Source organism: Phascolarctos cinereus, unplaced genomic scaffold (assembly GCF_003287225.1).
Source record: "Phascolarctos cinereus isolate Bilbo 61053 unplaced genomic scaffold, phaCin_HiC Scaffold_3;HRSCAF=262, whole genome shotgun sequence".
NCBI classification, from domain to species: domain Eukaryota; kingdom Metazoa; phylum Chordata; class Mammalia; order Diprotodontia; family Phascolarctidae; genus Phascolarctos; species Phascolarctos cinereus.
The window spans coordinates 105,649,799-105,670,480 of NW_027555736.1; the positions used below are offsets into that span (position 1 = coordinate 105,649,799).

Consider the following 20,682-nt stretch of genomic DNA (forward strand, 5'->3'; position numbering starts at 1 on the left):
TAATCCATCTTAAGTCAGAAATCTGGAACAGCAGCATGATGATTTATACCTTCTTGATTTCAGTATCAGCCAGCTTTCTTCCTCCTTTCTGAAACTCTCCTGAACAGACAAAGTTTTATAAAGATGAACCTATAAATATCCTGAGTCATCTTGATATAACAGAATAGTGGGGAATCAGAAGATGGAAAGACTGGAAGGAAGAAGAAAAATAGAAGCAAACCGTATGAAAGCCTCACTCCGAAATGTTGTCACCATCCTCTCATGAATCAGACTTGGGGGCTATTCTGACAAGGGAAGCTAAATCATATGTTCAATTAATATGGAATAAACTAAAGTGCAGTCTTCCAGTCTAAATGGAACTGGTATTTTACCTAAGCCTTCTCTGTCTTGGCTGAAGAAGCTATTCTTTTTATCATGACTGCCGAATTCTGGGAAAAGTATGTCATTCTGCAGTCATGATGGTAATAGGTAATTTATTGCCACATTAAGAAAGTTAAGGAATGACTTTCTAATTCAAATAATTTGCTCATCTTCCCCCTAGAGATTATATTATGTAAAACATATACATAACTTTGGACTTCAAGTAGAATTAATAAAGAAATTGTCATAGGAATATGTGTTACAAGTTTTTTAATGTCATGAAAAGAATATGATATGGCTAAGCAATTCTTTGGAAACAATGTCTCTAACCAACAATACTGGGAGAGTAAGAAATCACTTTTTGATTACCAGAATTTCTTCCTTGAGGTCTCACCATCAGAGAAGATGGATTACAACTACTAACATTTATATTATCTTAAACAATTATAACATTTAAGTAAAAAAGTGTTAGGAACAGTCTATTGTTTAAAAAGGAAAACAGACATACTCAGTATACTCTTTAGACTTAAACTTTAATAGTCAATCAATAGTCAGTCTCCCTCTTCCTGTGTGTGCCTTGTCTCTGCCTCTCTGACTCTCTCTGTCTCTGTGTCTCTCTGTAGTGCAGAGGCTACTCATGGACAGATCTCACTCTGACTGCTCTACTTTCAACCAAGGCTGGTTCATCCCTCCTTAGGCAACCTGTTCTGTCCCCACCCTGCCCCAACTCCCACCAAACTCCCTGGGACTTGACATATTAAAGTCAACCTCAGTATGGACACCAGATCAGCTTAGCCCAAGACTAAGAACTCCAGAGTTCAAGAGACCCACTAGCCTCATACTCTCCAGCAACACCAATTATAGGTGTGCAATATCACACTTGGCATTAACATGATTTTTTCAGAATCAAAAAGGGGGGCATAAAAAAACATTAAAAAGGAAGAAAATAAAGGTGTCGTAAATCCCACTATTAGCTCTTTAAATAAGTTATGAAAGGCAAATGGTTGTGGGATGTCTGCAATGCAGGAGGGAGGTCATACACTCTCTACCCTTCTGGAGGAAGATGGAAAATGCTAAAGGAGGTCCCTCTGGAAGGCATTGCCCTTGGAGCCAGGATTATGCCTGACCATGTGCATGCCATACCTTCTGCTCTTTGAGCTGTTGTTCCAGTTTTTGGAACTCCTCTTTACTCTTCTGCACAAGCTGCTGGAGTGTCTTTATTTCATTCTGTTTTCCCTCCATGTCATTCTGAACCTGTTTAAGCTCTTTCTCCAGTTTCTCCTTCTTCCTAGTTTCCCGGGAAGCTTCATTCTGACGAAGTTGGATTTCTTGTTGGAACTACAGTTACAGAAAGGGCAGAACAGAAAGAAATTAAAACCTTTTGATGCAGCTGGTAAGATTCCGTGCTTACTACCAGGCTTAGGTCTCTCATTTTAAGGAAAGTCACCTCACAACAGGGGTTTTTCATTAGTTACCCCCTAGCCCTGATTTTTAAATCTTTAGAGGGCAGGAAGACTTCTGGTTTGCTCTTCAATGTCCCTAATCCATGTCAATCATGACCATGCTTTCTTTCCTGCCACCCAGAGAGACATTTTATAAAGACCACTGATGGTGAGAAAACACCACTTGCTCAACAGCATAAAAAGTGTTCAGATTTATTCACCCATATAAGTCTTTGAAACTGGAAGTACCAAAAGGAATCGCTTCCCCCAGCTTGGTAGGCAGCAGCTTACAGCCTAGTCTGATCAATCTGCCTTCTCAAGACTAGACTGCCAGCACAGCAATCTCTCCCAGGCAACATTCTCTACTGATATAGTTCAGACAAGAGTCAGTAGAGAGTCAACAGCTCTCTGAAAGAACAGGTCAGAGAAACACATAAAAGTACTAAGATACCCTTTGACAGCAGATGATTAATTTGAGATGAGAAAGGGAGAAGAAATTAGTTTCAGAAGGAGCTACAGAAAAGAAAGTTTGGGACAGCCCTTTTTTCTTCTTTGCGCTCGTGTTTGCTCCCCACACCTGAGAAATGGTTTGCTCTGCCTCATCTTTCGATTTCTCCGTTTCTTGGTGCTGTTCAGTGACCAAAGCGAGGGTCTCTCGCAATTTCACAACTTCTGACAAGAGCTGGTCTCGCTCTTTTGTTATTTCTTCCTTGTATTTCAGTAAATCTCTGATGCTGAAAAAAAAATGAAACAAAACACAAACCAAATGGCAGTCTTCTCTCTGAGATTCCATCCCCTACTGAGCTCATTTTAATGTAAGCGATTGAATGTCAAGCATTGCTGATTAATCCATAGCAGCTGTCAAATTATACAATTTTTCTTTTCATTTTAAATATTCATTAGAGAGCTGTAGTCACAACTGATAAGCCTAAGACATAGTAAAGAAATACTGTACACACCATTAGTTTTTACCCTGTTCATCTTTAAAAAAAAAAAAAGAGAGAGAGCAAAGGATTATAACCCAGACAAAACATGCATAAAGATAAAGTTTGACAAATATTGGGGATGTAACTTTTGAGAATATACAGTATTGTGCTCCTTCTGTCTGGAGAGTAAACCAGCTCATTTTAAAAATAGTTTGTAATCCAATCGCAGCTAGTTACTTGGCTCAGTTCCTTTGTAAGACATAAAATCTTTAGAACAGAGAACCTAAGCCTCCTAACACAGCCTCTGGACCAAAACTGATCCAGAGGAACGCAGACACTTCAAGGCTAGGATTGAAGAGGAAAACCTGCATTTCTGTCATTTGCTTATGATAGACCTCAAATGGCTATCTGAACCAATTTGAGAATCATATTTACCTACTATTACTCACAGCACCTTTTGAATCCCTAAATATATACTATTTTAAATTTACAAACACACACACACACACACACACACACACACACACACACACACACACACACATCTCAGAGTGCTTTCCTTCCTTTCCATGAAGCTATATCAGAAATTCATAGAATCAGTCAATTTTAGAGTTGGAAGGGACCAACCAGCACAGCTATCTAGTCTATCCTATATCCGAAATAGTCTTCACTACAATATACATGCAAAAAGCATTCTTTCTATCTTTCTACCCTTTACTCTCTTCCGCACACTCTATGATCCAGCCTACCTGGCCTCCTCCCTGTTCCTCCTGTCACCAATGTTTTTGTTTTGGCTGTCTCCCATACCTGGAAAGCTCTCCTTTCTCACCTCTACCTCACCCTGGCTTCCTTCAAGATTCAGCTCAAGCCCTACCTTCTACAGGAGGCTTTTCCCAGTCCTCCCTAGCTGCTAGAGCTTTTTCCTCTAAGGTTGGTTACCTTTCATGTACTCTATGTATATTGCATGTACCTAATTATTTATATGTTGCCCATTAGAATGTAATCTTCTTGAGGGCAGGAACTATTTTTTTTTAAATTTCCAGTCTTTTGTATAGTACCTAGCACATAGTAAATACTTAATACTTGTTGAATGATTAACCTAGCCTTTTCCCCCCAACTTCCATCCATTGCTACTAGTTATACCCTCCAGATCCAAACCATACAAAGCTAATCCTTTTTCCACATGACTGCCTTTCAGATATGTTAACATAGCTATCATGCGCACCGTGAGTCTTATATTTGAAGGATTCTGTAGTTACAGTTGGAAGGGATTTTATAGGCCAACTAATACAACCCTCTCATTTTACAAATGAGGAACTGAGGCCAAGAGAGGTTAAGTGATCTATTCAATGTCACACAGCTAATAAGTATTTAGAAGGGCAAGAAGGGAGGGGGCATTTGGATTCAGGTCTACCTAACTCCAAGTCCAACACTATTCACTAGCCCATGCTGCCTCTCTTGACTTCAGACTATAAAACTGATCCCCAAAATATCCCTTCAACTAATCTTCACAGGATGTGTCACTATTGTGGATGCCCTCCTCTGGACATTCTCCAGTTTTACCAACAGCCTTCCTAAACTGTGGTGCCCATGACCGAAGGCAATGTTTTAGAGGTAGACTGAGCAGGCAGATCCCAGTTGGACTCCCATTTCCTTATTCCTAGAAGCTATGCCTCTCTTTCTGCAGCCCAAGGCTGTATTAGTTTTTTGTCTGCTATTTCATACTGTTTATTTATGTTGAACTTGCAGTCTACAATACTCCCAGATCCTTTTCAAAGACTGGGTTATTACGTACGAATCCTCCATTTAGCATTTAAACCCATCTTGGATTTAAATAAATTGACTTTAAATATCATATTTTACATTTATCCCTATTAAATTTCAACTCATTCAATTCAGTCCAATCTTCTAGTCCAGGAGTGGGGAACCTGTAGTCTTGAGGCCACATGTGGCCTTCTAGGTCTTTGGGGTATGGCATTTTGACTGAATCCAAGTTTTACAGAACAAATCCTTTAATTAAGAGGTTTTGTTCTAGTTTAGATTCATTCAAAGGGATGAACTTGAGGACCCAAAAGGCCATACGTAGCCTTGAAGCTGCAGATTCCTCACCCCTGCCCAGTCTTTTATGGCATCTAAAAAGTTCAAGAGGCATAGTTTCTGGGTAATTTAACCATTTTATTAACAAGGCTAGCATGATTATTAATAAAAAGAGGTAATACAGATGTCCCTCTTAGACTAAAGACCCCTCATGGCAGTGGACTCACAGTTTATATGCCCTTGGAAGAGCAGGTATTCCTGAAGATGGCAATCAACTCTGATTGGTTAATAATTAATGAGAGAATGAATATTCCAATGAAGGGCTGGGGGTACATGACTTGGATCACCCAAGTCTTAATCAAAGAGACTTATCAATCTCCTTATCACCTGTCTGACAAAAGGGAGGATCCACATTGTCCCAAACCTCTCTGAGAAAACACAATGAGCAGAGATGCATCCATTAGCCTAAATTGAGAATTTCTTTTACTCTCTTTGATTAGATCTCAGCCATCCTGGCTGGGTAAGTCTTTGAGAGAGATTTCCCACACTGATTGATTTCTGGATGAGGAAGTGGAAAAGAGGGGGAAACCTTGGTCCTAATTCAATAATTAGTTATTAATATGATATTTTTTATTAATAGGATATTGACTAATTTATTAATAAATTTCCCTCTCATCTCCTCTAAAGAGACAACCTTAGGCTAAACCACTTGACTAAACACTGCTCTCAGAGACATGGTAATTTAAAACTGGACTAAGACTTATGGAATACTCCACATAGATATATTTAGATTTGAATCAGGTACCTTCTTGACTTTTGAGAGTAAAGCCAAGGATAATGAACAACCTTGCCCTCTGCCAAACATCCTTTGATACCACTCCTGGAGGATAAGCAGACTCTGTGATCCATAAGACTTCTTTTTACACTCTCATACATACTTTCCCTCGTTCTTAAATTTTTGCCTGCTACTTATTTGCCTTCTCAGAGTACACCATTAACTCTATCAGGTTATAAACTAATTATCTACTTCTTCTCTGCTACCAGCCTCCCCTAGCCATCAGGAGCTTCGATTCCAGTGTATGGAAGGAAACTGTAGCACCATGACTGGTACCCTAACTGCACTACAGTGGTTCATCTCTGACTCCATGATGGTCTATTTCAGACTTCCCCATGGTCTTCCATCAGTAGTGCCAGAGTCTCTCAAGAAAAAGCTTGGATTGACTCAGTAAATCTCAGTAAATTTGTCAATAAAGACAAACTGTGGCCTCTGTCTGCTGACCAATATTTAGCAAATACAAAATAAATCTATTATATTTTTTATTTCAAGTACCTTGACAGCAAGGAATGGTGTTTTCGTTTTTCTCTATATCCCCAGAGCTTACACAGTGCCTGGCCCAGAGTAAGCACACTTAATAAATGTTTGTTAACTGACTGTTGAAATGTAACAAATGTCTAAGTACTCAATTAACAGTTTTTTAATGATTGATTTACTTAAAGGAAAGCTAAATTTGTTTGGGAACTTTGAATAAGTTAATTACTCACCAGTAGGGGGGGTGGGGAACGGGGAAGAAACCAACCATTCCAGAGGAATTGTCAACTAATTATGTAAATCTACTAAGTGATTCAAATTTCCTTCAAGTACAATAACCACAAGTCAGAGGATTGTGGGTAGAAGAATGAGAAAAACAAAACAAAGAGTAAATAAGGTATTTGTAGCACCTAAAAAAAAAAGAAGTATACTATGGAAGAAGTTAAGGAGATTGCTTTATAAATACCAAAAGCCAAGGTTTCTTTTTTATTAAGGAGATAATTTCTTCAAAATCAGTTCAGAACACATCTAGTAACCTACTTGTTACTTTGGCCCAGTGACAATCCCGATCCTTGTTCTACTAGTTTACTCAGATTCACTATTTCCTCTTTCAGTGCCAGAATGGTTTCCTTTGCCTTCTGTTCTTTATCATAGGCAGAATCCACCATTTTCCAAGCCTTTTCTATTTCCTAGAGATGCCATGGAATATATTAGTTAGAAAAGCCAAAGTAGGTCCTAAATGAAAATATCTTCATTTGTGTCATAACTAACAAAGTAACACTGATTAACATTGCAAATAATACTAGAGCTGTAAGTCTAGGAGAGGGAGGATTAGAAAACACACTGAAGTACTCAATTGAGGCCAATGGATATCGAGGAACACTTTCAAGGTAAAATAAATAATCTTGAATTTAAAACATATTCATGAAGAAGTTGATTTCTCATTAACATGAATAAGACTTAAATGTACAAGACCTGACAGAGAAACAATTAAGGATCTGAAAACAGGCTTCAAAAACTGAAAAAAAACCAAAAGCTAATGGGTTTCTGGTTCAAACTAAATTTTTGACATTCTTTGCAGGTTCCAAATCAAAGGCCATGTTCTATCCTCAAACCTGATCTGAACTTCATTATTCCAGTAAGAGGAACTGTGCACAGAGAAAGGAGAGTACAAAACACAGTCCTGTTAGCAAATTGCATAGGACAACTACCTCAGTTATTCCCCTTTCCTTAATTCCAGAATCCTACCATTCCCACTGAATTTCTAGAAGGGAATAACAAAATCTGAGCATGAGATTGTTAATACTACAAAATACACTATGAAATATTTGCACAAATGATTAGGAGTACATTTATATTATCTAAATAAATTAATAGAGCATACCAAGTGATACAATATTCATGATTTTCATATTGCCATTTAACTTTCTTAACAATATATTAATTTCATCACATGCATGAGTATCTGTATCGTAGTACAGATAAGCATAAAGCCTGGGTGGAAGGAAAAAATTCTATGGCAATACTCACCCCGAGGTGAGCTGCTACTCCCAAGCACACCTGGCCAATAGAATATGTGCACCTATTCTCAGAGGTGAGACCCACCAAGCTTCTGATGAAAATTTCCAGTAATTCACACAGAGAGCTAAGGGGGGAGTTGATTCTTCTTGTTTTAAGTAATAAAATGAGGGGGAGAGAATCTTTGAACTTAATTTAAATACATGCACAGGTTCCCTATTTATACTAGGGATAGGAGAATGACATTTTTCTGGTCTATCAGGTAATTACAGTTCATAATTACATTCTTTTCTAAAAAACAAATTCTAGTCTATTGTATAATTACCCACATCTATTGTACCCTGACATGCTATTTATAAGTTATAAAGAAAACTTAAAGAAAAATATTTAAACATTAAAATTAGATAAGTTTTAAAACTTAAAGAAAAATATTTAAACACAAAACGGTAGGTAAGTTTCATCCAATTCAGCTATAACCAGTTTGTTTTGTTAATGACAGGGTTAATATTTTCTATTTCCTTGATTTACAAAGAAAAGATTTTTTTAATCTTAAAATTATTTTAAAACATTTACATCTACAGACAAGAAGGAAAGCAATAGGAAAAGGGAGAAAGCTTAGTACAAAGAAAAATACAGCTTCTGAGGAAAAAAAGGTATATCCTCCAAAGCAAAGGGTTGAGAAGTATATGCCCACATGATTTTGGATTTTAAGATAATTATGTGTGTGGGAACAATGAGGATTTTTTTTTTGCTGACCAAAATAAAGAACTAAAGAAAATAGATTAAAATTAATTCTTTTTACTTTTAATCTCTTTGTCTAAGAAGATACCAAAGGTCCTTATTTGTAGATAACTATCTGACTTAGGGCTAGATATTCCCATGATGCTCTCTGGATCAGCATCCAAATGGTCAATGTAAGCTAAAAAAGTGAGGTCACTGTTCTTTACCTACCTAACCCTACACCTAAAAAAAATGTGGAAAAAATTCTGTCTTATTGAAGGTTTGTATGATAAATGACAATGTCTACACTTCCCTCACCCTGACTAGACCAGGAAAATTTCCCAGCCCTGCTGACAAAATAATAGAAAAAAAATTAATCACAAATCAGTTGTTAGAGCTATATTTCTCCAACGTCTCAAGCTAAAATCTCTTGCTCAAAGCTGCTAAAAAGATAAAGGGATGATATTTTAAATTTATGAAGTGCTCACTGATTGCTTTCTCTTTCCTTCTTTTCCAAATCATTACCTTTTTGAGTGATGCAATCGTTGTCTGGTCATCCTGGGACAGCTTCAGGGCAGTAGCTACCTTAGCAGAATTAACAACAATCTCTGCATTTAGCTCTCTACATTTTGCCATGAGACGCTTTTCATTCTCATAGGACTTCTTCATAACAATATGAAGTTTCTCATATTCCATCCTGAATCTCTCCAGACTTTTATCTCCCGAAAGTTCATTGATGACATCTTGGAACTCCCTTTCCAATTCTTCAAAAGCATTTTCTTCGAGGTGTGATTTTTCATATTTTTCCTATACAAAATTACAGGGATATGAATTTAAAAGTTGAACTCAAAATTCACCATAAACTACCACCAAATTAGCATCGGGTAGGGGTGCAGGAGAAAAGGAGGTTGGAGAGAGAATTCAAACACAAGATCTCTTGCTCCAAAATCTAGCACTCTTTCCAAAGTATCACATAAAGCTCTGGCTATTGATAAAACATTTCAAAAATATTCCATCATCAATACATTCTGGAACCACCAAAAGAAGTATTTTTTACAATTAGGTGTTCTGCAACTCATCAACAGGTTTCTTTCCAAAAATCAGGTTCTAAGGTATGTTTGAAATGCTGGACACATTTTCCCCAACTGAAACAATCTTAACATATGTTGTTTAGCTTCCTACTGAAGTCTACCGAAGACTACAATATAGCTGATTTGTATAATACTGTGGAGAAAATGCATTCAGAGTTCCAGTTGGGGATACTGAAAATATTCTCTTCCTAGAACCAGTATGGGAATTGGAAGGAGAAGTGACAGGAACTCTGAAATGATGAGAAAAGGAAGAGGAGGAAGGAGAAGGAAAATGGAGCCTCCAATTGTCATTAACCCCAAACATACTTAGTGATCTGGATCTACTCCCCACCACCAACCATCTTTTTCTTCTAAAGGCCCTAGAGATTGATGTGACTGCTTCCAATTCCACTGTTATACTACCTACTGCTGGCTGCAAAAGTTTATCTCCTTCCTTAACTACACACAGCCCTTTCTAAGATGTTCCAAGAGTTTTCCTGCTAGTGAATACAGAACAAATATAAAAAAGGTTCAAAGTTTCTATCCCCTTTCCAATCCAAGCAGCTAAGTAGCCCTGTGCTGGAGGTGGAGTCAGAAAAACCTGAGCTCATATCTTATTAGTTACGTGACTTTGGGCATATCACTTAATCTCTCTTCAGTCCTCAGTTTCCTTACCAATAAAATGGGAGTAGTAACAGCACCTACCTCAAAGGGTTGCTGTGAGGATCAAATGAATTAACATCTATAAACCTTAAAGCACTACATAAATGCTAGTTAATGTTATCCAAACCACACAGAAATGCCAAATAATCTATCTTCCCAAGGCACAAGTCTGACCACATCACTTCTCTCCTCTAAAATCCACCAATTGCTCCCTATACCTCTAAAAAATAAAATACAAACTCCTCAGGCCGACATTTAAATCTAACTTCAACACACCTTCCTAACCTCATTTCCTACTACTTCCCTTCACAAACTTTCTATAGCACTAGCCTACTGACTTTCCCCATATTCAATACACCAGTGTCTATCACCATGCATTAGAATGCCATCTTTCCTCATCCTGGCCTCACCAAATCAACTGCATAGGTGCTACCTCAGATGTTGAATGCTCTGGCCCACCATGTGTTTTTGTATGCTCTTCCCCTCCGGCCCTGGTTAAAAATAAGTTCCTTGAGGAAAGAACTATTTTATCTTTATTTTTGTATCTCTGTGGGCAAGCACTATGCCTTCCACATAATAATAGCTAACATTTATATAAAACTTATTATATGTACTAGGTGCTTTACAATTATTGTCTTATTTTATCCTCGTAACAACGCTGTGAGACAGGTGCTGTTATTCCCGTTTTACAGATGAGGAAACTGAGGCAAAGAGAAATTAAATGACTTGCCCAGGATCACAGAGACAGTAAGCGTCTGAGGTCAAATTTGTACTCAGGTCTTACTGACTCCAGACCCAGCACTATATCCACTGTGCCACCTAGCATCACTTCATATATAGTAAATAATTTTTTTTTCATTTGAAGTCTAATACCCAACACCCCTCGCTCATACTCTCCCATACACCCATTCTCTCTTTTCACTTAGACTTTGCAGATAAACATAAAGTCTTACATAGGTATTAAGAGTGGATTAATCAACCAGGTAACTAATTAAGTTGCTATTCTCTTTCAAGGGAGGCAGCTAGGTGGCCAGGTGGAGGGCCTAGAGTCAGGAAGACTCATCTTCCTGAGTTCAAATCTGGCCTCAGACACTTACTAGTTGTGTGACCCTAGGCAAGTCACTTAACCCTGTTTGCCTCAATTTCCTCATCTGTAAAATGAGCTGGAGAAGGAAATGCCAAACAACTCCAGTATCTTTGCCAAGAAAACCCCAAATGGGGTCACGGAGAGTCAGGCATGACTGAAGCAAGTGAACAACAAGTTATTTTTCAATGGCTGTGGTACAGAATTAAGATTAAGGTTTCTATTTGAGAAAAAAAAATCAGGCATTTTAGGGGTAGGGACAGAGGTGAAGCTGCAATGGTAAAACAGCCAAAGTGGTTTACTTTCCCAATAAAGGATAACATTGCAGAGGAGGAAAAGTGCATGGATCTCCCCTGGTGACTCACATGAACTGCAGAACCCGGATTAGGAGCACAGCTCTTGTTTTGTTCTCTGCTTTCTCTCTCAATTCCTTCCCAACCACTAATGCCCCTACTCGGAACCAAACCCTGAGGGAAAAGTAAGCCCTGGTGATGGGGGAAGGGGGTTGAGATGGTCCCAAACAGTAGCTGAGAAAATGCGAGAAAAAAGAAATCCCAAGCAAATGTACCTTAGCCAGCAGAAGAAAATGTGGCCACTGACTGTTCCTAGTCAGCTGTTCCAGTAAATCAGAGACATACTAAATCTTTAGTGAGCCAGGGGACTGACTATAGCTAAAATGCAAAATTTCATCCTTGACTCCAGAAAGCAGCTTATCTAAAGATAGTTCATGACTCATTCCTTTGTTTTTTAACTGCCTTTTATCTAAATAACTTAAAATACTTCACTATTAAATAATCTCATGAAACAAGTTAATAACAAGAAAAGAAGTCTTTAACACGTCACTAATAGTAACATAAAGGCATAGATAAATGGAAATGAAAACCATGTTTAGGGGAAAGTTTATTTTCCCCTTGTTCCAGGAAAACCTGATCTTCATCTTAATTGTGATTTCTAATCCCTTGACCCTCTTCCTTTCTCTCAATCTATCACTCTTTATTCAATTTGACTTGGCTCTTTATCTAATCTAGACTCCATGCAGCCATTTCAACCCTGCCCTGAGTAGCACTATAAAACCCTTTGTTCCTGAGATCTCTCATTGCTCCTGGACTATTAATCTTCACCTTTTGGTTGCCTCCACTGTTGATTTGCTCCCCTCTTCATTCCTGAGCTGTCAATCATTTTCTCAAGAAACTACATAGGCCCAGGTGCTCAGCAAATATTTATTGAACTTTTATGAAACATTTACTAGACTACTTAGATTTTAAAATTTAATCTTACCAGAGATATACATCATGACATGGATTTGACAAGATTTATCACCCTTATGCCATCCTGGCCTCTTATTCTCTGAAACTACTTAGGTCCTTTGGACCCAGCAACAGAAACCTAAGAAAAATCTCAAGTCCCATTTTCCTAGAAGGGTGAAAAATTCCTCATGAAGTAGGTCAAGATCTTAGTGATTTTTAGTTTTTAAATTTTGAAACTGCTTCAAGATTGTTGATTTCCAGGAATATATTATAAAATTAACAAGGTAAATCATTACTAAGATGATGTCATATCTCCATGAAAACAAAGGAAAAGTAGAAATATTTTCCCAAAGTCCTCAAAGGGATAGCAAATCAGACTTCTGAGGACAATTCTTCTGAAGACAGCTCTCCTACAATAACCTGCAGAGAAATGATTTTATGTTGAAAACAAACACAGGAAAATTCTATCTGACTATCCAGAAAGACTTTCCAGTAAAAATCCATTTAAACTATGAATAATATCCCAGGAAGATTTATATTATTCGAATCCCTAAAAGCAAAGATCCTCTGAGTGTTGTGTGAAAAACACCTCTGTGCAAAGTTAATAGTCCTTTCTATCTTTAATTTTTTTGATTAACTGCTCTGTAGATTAACTTCTAATACTGATAAAATTATTTCCTCAATATAAATATAGACATACTAATTTAATTAAAATATATTTGATATTAAGTGAAAAAATCATGAAATTGAAAATCTCAATATTCATTATACATTAATTCTTGCTTACTTCATTCTTCTGTCAGGTACAACAAATGAATAATAAAGATGATTATTATGGAATATTAAAAAGCTCTATAACCTTGTTAATAAGACCTTAGTGATTAGAAACAAAGCTTAATCTTTTTCTACATCTTTCCTACATATAATGCAACTAATTTTTGTTGATAAAACGTCTTTACAATCCAGAGAGGTTGTGAAGCTTGATTAATGTTTGTAACATGATTTGAGGTCCTCCTCCAAGAACTCCAGCGTTAAATCTCTGTGGGTCCATCAAGACCATTAGCTTGTGCCCCTGACACATATAAAAATTAGAGACTAGGATGCTTTGGGACTGAGAAGGCAGGTGTTACTGCTTATGCAGGAAGATTCCCTCCCCAACCTCTTGCCCTATTTGGAGTAGCTAGAATAGGGAGCAAAAGATTGCAGTTAGTTGGGGGAATATTAACAGATGGCAGTATGCAAGGGGCTAGTGTACATGAACCATGTGTGACCAGATCACATTATGTGCTAGATCATGAAAGGAAAGGCAATGGTTGGGATTTGTGCATGTTTGGGCTATACATATTGGTATGAGGATAAAGTGTGTGAGTAAGTACTGTGCCTGGGAGTCTATGGAAATGCACTTAAGGAATAGCTCTGTGACCTTGGATTAAACACTTAACCATTCTGAGCCTCAGTTTACAGAAGAGGAGTTTGGACTAGATAAACTCTAAGGTCCCTTCTAACATTAAGCCTACTATCCTAAGATCCCATAGTATGTGTTAGGATAGAAGACAGAAGATGGTGGAAGCCTTCAGCACTGTCTTAACACAGAGCTGGTTCTCCTTTATGGTTATCATGGTGGGAGGTGGGGTGGAGTTATGTGCAAAGGGGTATGGCTTGTGGCTACCTCGTAGCTAATCTCCTACACATATTATATACCAGTACAGTATTCAGTGAGCTGGAAGAGATCTTAGAGATCATCTAGTCTAATCCCACACTTTAGAGATGAGGAAATTAAAAGCCAAGTAATGTCTCCCAAAGTTGAGGATTCACTCTCAGATCTTTGGACTACCAATCCAATGTTCTTCCCAGTGCAATCATTTTCAATTTTCATCAGAAATGTTCTCAAGGACACAACCACAAAGAAAGTGTTTCCTATGTCTACTTTAGGACTAGTTTTAGACTTGGAGGTTTTCTTGCTGATTAAAAGCAGGTTACTAAAAATATCACAATATAACATTTCCACAAAAGGGGGGGGAACTCATATTAGGAAGATAAGGTGGTATTGCTACTGCTCAACATTTTTCTCCTGTTGATGCTAAACGTGAGCACACAAAGAAATTTATCACAGCAATGTTCTCAATTCCATCCCATAAATGGTATTAATGTCAACACTTAATCACCAGCTTAATGATTTGTTTGCAGACCAGATTTCCCCTGAACACCTGGAATTTATCATAAAAATGGAAAAATATCAAAGAAAGAAAAGCTTGAAAACGGGCGGGGGGGAGCAACTGCAAACATAGATGTTTAGCCATATCTATCCATATATACTGATGTATAAATAGATATATGGGAAAGAGAAATCTAATCACGATGTCACTGAAATTAAACTTCAATTAAAAACAAAATAAAAAAGTGTGGCTATTAATGATGAATAGCTGGTTTCAGATAAAAGCTTGAGTTGAGTGCCATATCAATTTCTGAGGAATAATAACCAAGTGCACTGGTCAGGGGCAATCTATAGCAACAATTAGTGAAGAAAAGGAAAAGGAAACGGGAAATCTGAAAAGATAAGGATGGAGCGGCAAACTGTGGATGAGGAGATCAATGAGGGGGAAAGCGGAAACAAAATAAAAGAAGATTGAAAGGCAGTGTGCTATAGTTGAAAGAGCACCGGATTTGGTTCTGCTTTGAATACCTGTATGACCTTGACCAAGTCATACTTTCTCTAGGTCTTAGGTTCCTCATTTCAAAAAATGAGAGGATGGGACTTGATGGTCTTCTGAGGTCCCTTCCAGCTCCATATCTATGCTTTTATGAATATAGACATTGAAGATGAAAGAGGTTAGATGAGAGAAATCATTTATTCGCAGCTTGACTGGCTGGAATAAAGAAAAGGAAAAAAATGGGCCAAGGACTAGAAGAGACAAAAATGTCACAAAAATCATAAAGTTATATCTGGAAGACATCTCACAGACCAACTAATCCAACCTCCTCATTTTACAGCTGAGGAAACTGAGGTGCCCGCAGCTAAAGAGACTTGCCCTAGGTCACACAGTTGGGGTGTGTCTGAAACAAGATTTGAACCTGACACTGGAGTCAGGACTCTCCCCACTAGAGGACTGACCTTGGAGTCACCAAGACCTAGGTTCAAGTCTTGCTTCTGACACCTATCTTCAGTGTGACCCTGGGCAAGTCACTTAACTTTTTTTTTCTTTTTGGTGAGGCAATTGGGGTTAAGTCACACATCTAGTAAGTGTCAAGTTTCTGAGGTCAAATTTGAACTCAGGTCCTCCAGACTCCACGACCAGAGCTCTGTCCAGTGTGCCACCTAGGTGCCCCAAGTTACTTAATTTCTAAGTGACCCCACGCAACTCTGAGATTGTAATTTGCTTTGTTGACTATCTGATGCATAGGTAGAGGCAGTTTCTCCACAGTACGAAATCACAGAAACTTGACAAGCATCCCGGATCCCCCCACACACACACAACACACACACAATGCCAAAAAGAAAGCGTGTGTGTGTGTGTGTGTGTGTGTGTGTGTGTGTGTTAGCAAGAGCGAAAGGGAAGAAGTGAAGACAAGAAAGTGTAGTGAAGAGAGGACATGTAGAAATGCAGCAGAACCGGACAGAATAAAGGGGATGGGGTTTCTAGTGATGGAGAGGAGACACGGGTGATGAGGGATATAGAAATGGGGTGGGGATAATAGGGGAGTGGAACTAAGGGGGGGGGGACACTGGATGGAGCATGGACTAGAAGGAAGGCGCGAAAAATGAATGGTATGGGGATGATGCGGGAGGGGCGGGGATGTCAGGCTGATAAACGCGATAGGTTAGAGGAACGGAGAGACAGCCAGGTGACAAAGCGGGCCGGAAGGCTAAGGGGAATTGGGGAGGTGGCACCGACTGATGTGATGAGGGGGGTGCTCGGAGGGGCGCTGGCTGCTGACCTCATCCATCTTGCCGCTGTCCAGGGAACGGCTCAGAGGCTACTGTAGTGCAGGGGAGGGAGGCGGGAGAGGCGGGGCAGAGACGGCTCAGCAACACACGCTCCTCTCCCGGGTACCTGCGAAGAAGTCTGGACCATTACGCGTCGCTTAAGTCGCTAGGCAACCTGCACGCCCGCCGGGGGCACGTGACAGGCACGCAGTGCGCTAAGCGACTCTGCGTGGGGTAGAGCCTTGGCGTGAAGGAGTGGCCCCAGAAATATGCAAATAAGCTCGAGGCTGGGGGCTGTGCTTCGGGAGAAGGGGGCGGGTCCTGTGCAAGGTGATGTGTGTTCTGTCCAGGAGGTGTTTCTGAGATTAAAACACCCATCCCTTGAGAAGGCAGTGGAAAGAGCCTTGGACTGCGGATTTCTCCGGCACATCACTTCCCCGCTTTGGGGCCTTAGTTTCCTCATTTGTAAAATGGGCATCAAAATAAGGATCAATTGAGATAACTGATTGAAAAGCAAGTCCAGTTGTAAAACTTTTTGGGACTACGCTTAGAATACTTTTGCTTCCAAAACTCTTCTATTGGCGGGAGTGGAAGAAGACAGATGAAAAAACGGAGGTGCAGAGATCTCACAGTAATTCGAGAGTGGCATTGGCACTAAATCACCTGTCTCTTGGACAATCTCTTGGCTTCCCCAGGCCAGGCAGCTCAAGAAGATCTGGGGTAGGTGTCACTGAGATTCCCTGACGTCACTGTTCCAACCATTGACTGCCCATCCCTACCAGAGTTAGAGGCACCTTTTTCTCTCTCGGTTGCTACGTGCTGTCTCTCTGCCTTCTTTGCATTCTCCCCTCTCTGTCACCTCTTGCACATCTGTATAATAGAAAAAATATCTGACCTGGAGTCGAGACCTGCATGTATTTGAATTTCCACTTTGAGCCTTACTACCTTTGTGACCCTAGGCAAATCACTTAACTCTTCTAAGCCTCAGTTTCTTCAATTACAACAATGGAATATTTAAATTCCACAAACATTAAAAGATTACTAAATGCATATATGCATATGTATGGGGGGGGAGACTGTACCAAAGTGAAAGGAAGTAAATAAGCATTTATATAACACCTACTATGTGCCAGGCACTGTGCTAAGTGTAAGGTAGGTATTATCCTCATTTTAAAATTGAGGAAAGTGAGGTAAACAGAGGTTAAGTGACTTACTCAGAGTCATACAAGGTAGTAAGTGTCTGAGGCCAGCTTTGAACTGAGGACTTCCTGACTCCAGGCTCTATCCACTGCATCACCTAGTTAGAGAGAGAGAGAGAGACAGAGAGACAGAGAGAGACAGAGACAGAAAGAGACAGAGAGAGAGAGAATAAAAATACACTGTTCACTAAGATGTTTGTTGTGAGGAAGGCCCTGTGTAAACCTTAAGATGTTATAGAAATGTGTTGTTTCCCTTCTTATTCATACTTTCTTTTCTCCTCCTTACTTCTTTTCCTTTCCTGTGACTTAGAATATCCAGTTACATCAGGCCTTACTATCTGTCTCCTATCCCCAAGGACACTGTTTAGCCCCACTAGGGAGAGGAAGGAAGAAAGAAAGAGAGAAAGAAAGAAAGAAAGAAAGAAAGAAAGAAAGAAAGAAAGAAAGAAAGAAAGATCAAAGGAAGGAAAGAAGAAAGTTGCCTACTGAACCATGCATGTCGCTACTATTATCAATTAACACAAGCTATAGACTAGGGAGAAGGGAGAGGGAACAAGAATTTATTAAGCACCTACTATATGCAAGGCCCTTCACTAAGAGCTTTACAAATACTATCTCATTTGATTTGATCCTCACAACAACCCAATGTGACCAGTAGATTGTTAGGGGTGGAAAGGACTTTTGAGATCATTAAACCTCAACATTTTTAATATAAGGAAGCAGAGGCCAAGAAATGGGAAGCTTTGCCACTTACAACTGTGACAATCAAGATTTAGCAGCTGAGCTGATACTGGAATGCAGGTCTACAAAGCCTCTTAACTCCCTGGGCCAGGGCTGCAATCATAGGAACAAAGATACTTGAGGTATGTGATATATATAGCACCTTCCTTCCCTCCACAAATTACATGCTGAGAGCCTCGTAAAGGTCATGAAACACACCCCTCCCATAAAGTCTATTTTCACATAAATCTGAAAATAACTTCCCCAAATTCACTCAAAATCTGATCATTACCCAGATATCAATACTTGGTGAGGTCCTAGTAGAAGCTGAAGAGCTACCAGTCGGGGGACGAGCAGATAATTTTCTCCCTTCGGTGGCTTGTCTTGCATCTTTCAAAGTACTACCATGTGCCCCAGCAGGTGCCCCCTGGGTGCCCTCGCCAGATTTGCCAGTACCCAGGGTCTCTTCCCCATCTAATGGAGTTTTATCTGTTGACCTAGGCATGAGAAAGGATGACTAGTATTTTAGAAAACATACCAGACTAAAATCAAAGAGACCTGCATTCTAGAATCACAGCATCATAAAATCTTAGTCATAGTACATTAGGGATCTATAGAAGGGATCTTTGGAGGTCACTAAGTTCAACAATAGCCTTCCAGAACCTCTACTCCATTGTTAGCTGTCCCTTCCTGTCTTCACTCTTGGATCTTTTTTTTAACAGTAGACATAAGCAAAAAGCTTTCTTTATTCTTTTAGAGGAAGGAAACAACACATGCTGGGATCTCCTCTAGGAGGAGACCCAAGGCAGTGAGGTTAAACCTTGATATTTATATTTGTGGCTAGACAAATAAGCAAATAGTGTGGTATAGCAACAGTGTTGAGGCATAACAGCAACAGTGAGGCAAGATTGCCTACTGACAAAAAAGTCCATTCATAGCAGGGCTTCATGTCTGAACCTGTTGGTGTTTACCCGAGCTCAGGGACCATTAATTCTTTGATTTAGTTGAAACAGAGTTCATTCAGAGGGTGAGTGCAAAGGATTGTTGTTATGCCAAGCTCAGGGCACAGACTGCTTGCTGGGCCTTAGCTCTGGAAAACAGGGTGTCTCCTAATAGTAAAAAGAAAGGAGTGGTCTTGACATGGGGATCCTGACATTTCCCCCTTTTGGCCAAAGAGAGGGAGTCCAAAAGAACCCCTCCCCTTCTGGCCAATAAAGGAGAGGCAGGTATAAGCTAAGATGCCACAAGAGGCCAGTTGGGCCAAGACAGTAAGGAAGGTGTTTTCTAAACCTTAAAGTTGTACATAAGTGTGAACTATCATTAATAATGATGCCTGAGAACACATCAGCTTTTTTGGCTGGCACAGAGTATCATAGATGTCACAGATGGAGATAATTAAGGGACCCCAGAGGTTAACTGGTCCACCACCACCACTACTACCACCACCTTCCTTTTACAAATGAGGAAATTGAGGCCCAAGAAGATTGAGCATCTTACTCAAGATAGTAAGTCACACAGAATAAGTCTCAGAGGGGAAGGTGATGGACCAGGAAAGGCCTCCTAAGGAAGGTAGGATTTGAGTTGAGTCCAGAAAGAAGTCATGGAAACCAGGAGGTGAAGGGGTAGAGGGAGAGCACTTCAGGTATGGAGGATAGTCAGTGAAAAGGTCCCTAAGAGTTGGAATCTCTTGTGTGTCAGGAACATTAAGAAGGCTAGTGTCACTGGCTCTTACAGTACTTGGAGGGAAGCAAAGTGTAACAAGACTGAAAAGGTAGGAAGGGTGAAGGTTGTAAGGGACTTTGAAAGCCAGGGGATTTCATATTTGATCCCAGAGGTAATAGGGAGCCACCAGAGTTTATTGAGTAGTAACAGTCCAAACATGTGCTCTAATGAGATCACTTTGGCAGCCAAATGGAGGATGGAGCTGAATGGGGAGAGAATTGAGGCAGGGACACCAATCAGAAAGTTATATCAGTTAGCCCAGGAATGAGATGATGAGGGAATGCAAGACTACAGCAGTGTGTCTTCTGTGTGAACAGAGAGAATGGAACAGATTAGGTATGTGTATAAGGTGCTTGCAAATGAGAAGTCAAGGCTGACACCAAAGTTTTGAACCTGAGTGACCAGGAGGATGGGGATGCCCTCAACCATATAGGGAAGCTGAGAAGAGGGGAGGGTTTAATTTGGGGGGAAAGATAATGATTTCTCTTTTGGATATGTTGAATATGAGACATCTTCGCCTAAAGTAGTCACATATATTCAAATTCACACTATTCAAAGTTGTAATTATATAAAAATTTCTTATTGGTTCCAGCCCAATAAAAATACACAATATGATTTGAGTAATGTGACTTCTTCAGGGGATTCATTATTTGTACTAATTGGGACTTGGCTATATTTTAAAAAATACTAATAATAAGCATTATATGCTCTAAACAGAAGCTGGAATCAATGAACCCATG

General features: G+C 39.5%; 1 protein-coding gene across 1 annotated transcript in view; it reads right to left on the reverse strand.

The window, feature by feature from the left end:
* The window catches only part of CFAP58 (cilia and flagella associated protein 58), a 124,288-nt gene extending 105,540 nt beyond the window's left edge, over positions 1–18,748 (reverse strand). The window contains exons 1-5 of the mRNA XM_020987976.1: positions 18,513–18,748; positions 8,838–9,119; positions 6,615–6,763; positions 2,380–2,536; positions 1,504–1,698 (exon numbers count right to left, since the gene is read on the reverse strand). Coding sequence (XP_020843635.1) covers positions 1,504–1,698; positions 2,380–2,536; positions 6,615–6,763; positions 8,838–9,119; positions 18,513–18,725 — 996 coding nt within the window. The 5' untranslated portion in view covers positions 18,726–18,748. The remainder of the gene's footprint in view (positions 1–1,503; positions 1,699–2,379; positions 2,537–6,614; positions 6,764–8,837; positions 9,120–18,512) is intronic.
* Between the last annotated feature and the right edge of the window lie 1,934 nt (positions 18,749–20,682).